The sequence below is a fragment of the Boleophthalmus pectinirostris genome, unplaced genomic scaffold (assembly GCF_026225935.1).
Source record: "Boleophthalmus pectinirostris isolate CB_2022bp ecotype Guang Dong unplaced genomic scaffold, ASM2622593v1 HiC_scaffold_13, whole genome shotgun sequence".
NCBI classification, from domain to species: domain Eukaryota; kingdom Metazoa; phylum Chordata; class Actinopteri; order Gobiiformes; family Gobiidae; genus Boleophthalmus; species Boleophthalmus pectinirostris.
In genome coordinates this window covers 1,272,957-1,277,956 of record NW_026571036.1, presented here as the reverse complement: position 1 = coordinate 1,277,956, position 5,000 = coordinate 1,272,957, and the positions used below count along the sequence as shown (strand labels likewise).

The window sequence follows — 5,000 nt, the reverse complement described above, 5'->3', positions numbered from 1 at the left end:
ATAAAAACAGCCTGAGAAACTCTGCTCTCATTTACACTCAAGAAAAATTCTGAGCTGCAAATCACTGAACCAAATGAAATAAAACATGTCACATATAAACTAAAACTATACAGTAGTTGTGTTTGTGTTTGTGTGTTTGTGTTCCATTGACAGTGTGTTTTTATATTTTACTCATTAGCAGAAAAAATTACATGAGATTTTTTAATCAGCTGTGAGTTTAACGAACGAACGAGAAAAAAGAAAAGAGAGAGACAGAAGAGAGAGAGAAAGAAGAGAGAGAGAAGAGAGAAAGAGAAGAGAAAGGAAAGATGAGAGCAGAGGAGAGAAAGAGGGAAGAAAGAGAAAGGGAGAGAAAAAGAGAAATAGAGAGAAAGAAGAGAAAGAAGAGAAGAGGGAGAAAGGAGAAGAGAGAAAGAAAGAAAAAGAGGAGAGAAGAGAGCGAGGAGAGAAAGAAAGAAAAAGAAAGGGAGAGAGAGAGAAGAGGAGAGAAGAAGAGAGAGAAAGAAAGAGAAATAGAGAGAAAGAGAAAAAGAATAGAGAAAGAAAGAAAGAGAAAGAAAGAAATAGAAAGAAAAAGAAGAGAGGGAGAGAGAGAAAGAGCAGCTGATGAGAAAACAAATCCTTTACTTGTAAAATTGACTGACCTTTATGAATCAGTGAACGTAAACATCCACGAAAGAGAGAAAGACGACAGAAATCCAATAAAAGGTGTAAAGAAAAAACGTCAAACTTGGCTACAGCAGGAGTTGAAGCAAAGATCTAAAAAGTGTTTGTCTTTTGTCTGTGTGTGCGTGCGTCTGTGCGTTCGTCTGTGTGCGTCTGCGTGTCTCTGTGTGCGTCTGCGTGCGTCTGCGTGCGTCTGCTGTGTGCCTCTCTGCGTGCGTCTGTGTGCGTCTGTGTGCGTGCGTCTGCGTGCGTCTGCGTGCGTCTGCGTGCGTCTGCGTGCGTGCGTCTGCGCGTGCGTCTGCGCGTGCGTCTGCGTGCGTCTGCGTCTGCGTGCGTCTGCGTGCGTGCGTGTCTGCGTGCGTCTGCGTGCGTCTGCGTGTCTCACTTGTCCTCGGGGTGGGTGCAGGGGTGGATGATTCCGTTCATGTCCAGGTACAGATTATCAAACTCCACCTCGTTGGGGTTCGGTCGGGTCGTGTCCACGGGGATCCGCACGCCGTTGAACTCCTTCCCCTGGGAACAGTCATCATCATCATCATCACACGATTAAAAACTGCACACGCTTTTACTGAAATGTTCTACAATACAACCCACATCACCAGGATAAGTTACAGGTCAGATCTGTGGAGAAGTGGACTCTCTCACAGTAAGAATACAGATTTTTGAGGTTGTTTTGAGACATAAAAAACAGTCACTTCTTGGGTTCGTTTTAAAGATAATAAAGCAGGACGTGTGTTTACCAAGAACCCAAGAAGTGACTGTTTTTTATGTCTCAAAACAACCTCAAAAACCCAAACCCTTTAAAACCCAAGAAATGAATGTACACAAGACGACAAAATGAACATTTTTGAGATTAAAAACAACTAACTGCACAAATACAAGATATATTTGTTTAATGCCGCACTGCGGAAAATCCCAAGCAAAGTAATGACATCACCATGGAGACAAGCAGATGGCGGCAGTTGACAAATTTTATTCCTTCTTCGCCGTTTACAAACTTTTATTAGCAGACTTATTAACAGGAGTGATGATGAACATGAACTATCTCAGGCTCAGGCAGTTCCAAGTTTTTAGAGACACTTTCTCTACAGCAGGAGTATTATATATGAATTATGCATTATTATTATTGCTGAATAATAACATTTTGGTTAATTAAATGGCTGTTACCACTGTAAATGTATAATTCTGATGCCCAACTCTATGCAGTAATAAATAGTTTATATTTTATAGCATCTAACTGTGCATATCTAAAGCCCTGGCTCATATTTTACTCAAATTCTTGCGACCACTAAAATGAGTAACTCTCTGGTGTTTTTGTTTTTTTTTAAAAGGAGTTCACTGAGGAGAAAGGCTGGACACTCCTGATCAACATAAACAGAACAGAACACAACACAAACACCAAAAGACGAGTCTCACTGTTGCATTGTACTTTATTCTGATGTGGTTTGTGTTTGTGCGATTCAGAAGCAAACAAAATAAACACTAAACTTCCTCCAGCGTTAATATTTCCTCCAACTGTTGCTATGGAAACATTTACACAGATTTATCCTCCACAAACTCAACAGAACCGAGACCAGAGTCTGACTTTAACATCGCGTTTCCTTCACACGTTCATCAAGTTATTATGACCGTACAAACTTAATTTAACAGTTAGAAGAGTTTGAAGGTTAAATATAAATGTGTAAATGTGTGTGTGAGCCGGAAAGTTTATAAAAGCCCCGCTTAAAGCCGCGTTAGAGCTCAAAGAAACACGTCAAACACTCAAATGTGCCGCGGTCCGAGCTGAGCTAACGAGGCTAACGAGGCTAACGAGGCTAACAATGCTAACGAGGCTAACGGAACTTTTTTATTTTTTTTTTTTATTAATACTTCACAGATACAAACGAAAAGGCACCATACAAAATTCACATCCAAACCGAGTAAGAAAAAAACAAAAAAAAAAAAAACAAATTGCAGTTGTGAAGAAAAATGTAAACAAGAAAAACAAGAAAACATCACGAACGAACCGCGGGGGCAAATTCTAAAGCTGGAATCAAAAGAACAAACTGACATCATTTAAAAAAATACAAGAAACTCAGCTTCTTTTTTCAATCAGGTTCAATGAATCAACAAAAATTCTTAGGTCATTACTAAAGTATTTTATATTTGGTTTTACCTTAAAACATCGACATTTGTGAATACAAAATTTTCCTAAGAGTAATTAATTATTAATTCCAAATTCCTTCCTTTTATCTTCTCTAAATGCACCAAATTTAATTTCTTTTATTGTTAGGGGGCAAATTTAACTCCAAAGGACTGAAGCAATGAATGAAAATCAAAACGGAACCCGAACGGAACTAAAGGGAACACGGGGCTAACGGGGCTAACGAGGCTACAGGCTACAGGCTACATGCTACATGCTAACAGCTCCAGGCTCCGGGTCCAGACTCACCTTCTCCTCCACGCAGTGCACTATGATGGACGGGTACTTTCGGCTGAGCCATCGGAAAAACGCCGGGACTCCCATGTCGGTGCTCGGGTCCCGCTCTGCGCCGCGCGGGGAGAAAAAGCTCCGAGAGAAACGTGGAGGTAAAAACACGCGTGACCGGAGGCAGGGAGGCAGGAGGGAGGGAGGACTGTGAGCGGGGGGAGGAGGGTCTGTACGCGGGGAAAACAGCGCTCCGGGTCCGCTCTGAGCTCCGGGTCCGCCACACGCCGCGGGTCACTTATAGAGCCGGGTCAGAGCGCGCTGTTTCCGGGGAGAGAAGCGGCGAGGCCCGGGCCACAGCGACACTACAGGACGAACATTTAAACATAATGAACATCATGATTTTATTCAGTGTTGGGAAGGTGACTTTTAAAATATATTCCCCTACAGATTACAGATTACATACACCAAAATGTAGTTTGTAACGGAATGTATTAAATTACTTTAGGTGAGTAATGTAATCTGAATACTTTGGATTACTTGATATTGTCATGTTTTTTAAAACAACATAAGAAGTTTTGTCTGTTAAAAGAAAATAAAAAGTCCAGTCTCTACAAAACCAGATTAAAAATATTATTGATAGAGAAATTATTTTTATATGAGAAATGAGAAATTTATATGAGTATTTCCACCTACTGTTAGGTCTCATACTGTTTAGACCTGGTTTAGTCCTAGTTTAGACCTGGTTTAGACCTGGTTTAGACCTGGTTTAGTTTTGGTTTAGTCCTGGTTTAGACCTGGTTTAGTCCTAGTTTAGACCTGGTTTTAGACCTGGTTTAGACCTGGTTTAGACCTGGTTTAGTCCTGGTTTAGACCTGGTTTAGTCCTGGTTTAGACCTGGTTTAGTCCTGGTTTAGACCTGGTTTTAGACCTGGTTTAGTCCTGGTTTAGACCTGGTTTAGACCTGGTTTAGTCCTGGTTTAGACCTGGTTTAGACCTGGTTTAGACCTGGTTTAGTCCTGGTTTAGCCCAAAATGTGAAAACAGGAAAATACCACTCTGTAATCCATTTATTTGAACAAAGTAACTGTAACTGAATACAGTTACTCATAATTTGTACTCTGATTACGTAACTCTGGTACATGTAATCTGTTACTCCCCAACACTGATTTTATTATTATGATTATATTAAAGATGTGACTAAAAACCAAGTCAAGTTTTCTCTTTTTTAAATATTTAGGTGAAGTTTATAATGTTACTGCCTGGTTGGACCTTGTTTATACAATTTATGACAGAATTCCATAAATAAATAAATAAATAAAAGTCCATAGAAGTCTTTTACCTTCAGTCAGCTCCTTTACAAAACAAAAATTCTAGAGAGTTTAACGTGACCAGATTTTCAAAATAAAAAACTGTGACTCTCCCAATTTGTGGTGGTTGGTAATAATAAAATAGTGAAAAAAAGTGCGTAATTCAGGACAATTGTTTTGCACTTGATGTTTTCACAATAAACATGAGTCAGTTTAGTCACATTTTCTTTGTGTTTTGTCGTTTTTAAGCATTTTACTGAAACAAATGTCCGTTTTTGTTTCTCTTTACTGTTGCAGGATCAGACTGGTCCAAAATAGAGACACTGGGACATTTCTTGTATAAAACTGGGTGGTTTAGTGTAAATCTGCTGGGACAGGGGACACAGGGGAAACAGGGACGTCTGGACAAACTAAGAGAACTACAAACTTTATTGTTCACAGGAAACTGAGCGTTTATAACAGCGGAACAGGTGAGATCTATAAAACATAAACATTTACATTTACGGTGGTCGTTGATTCAGTTGGACTTGTTCAGCAGTGAGTATGATTCATAAACGTGTTGTGAGCTCGTGAGGGGGAGGACAGCTGCTGGTCTATGGTCTGTGGGTTGGACACGAG

General features: G+C 40.1%; 1 protein-coding gene across 1 annotated transcript in view; it reads right to left on the bottom strand.

Moving 5' to 3' along the window:
• The window catches only part of xrn2 (5'-3' exoribonuclease 2), a 63,053-nt gene extending 59,711 nt beyond the window's left edge, over positions 1 to 3,342 (bottom strand). Inside the window, 2 exon segments of the mRNA XM_055149175.1 lie at positions 1,052 to 1,179; positions 3,098 to 3,342. Coding sequence (XP_055005150.1) covers positions 1,052 to 1,179; positions 3,098 to 3,172 — 203 coding nt within the window. The 5' untranslated portion in view covers positions 3,173 to 3,342.
• Positions 3,343 to 5,000: the final 1,658 nt, after the last annotated feature.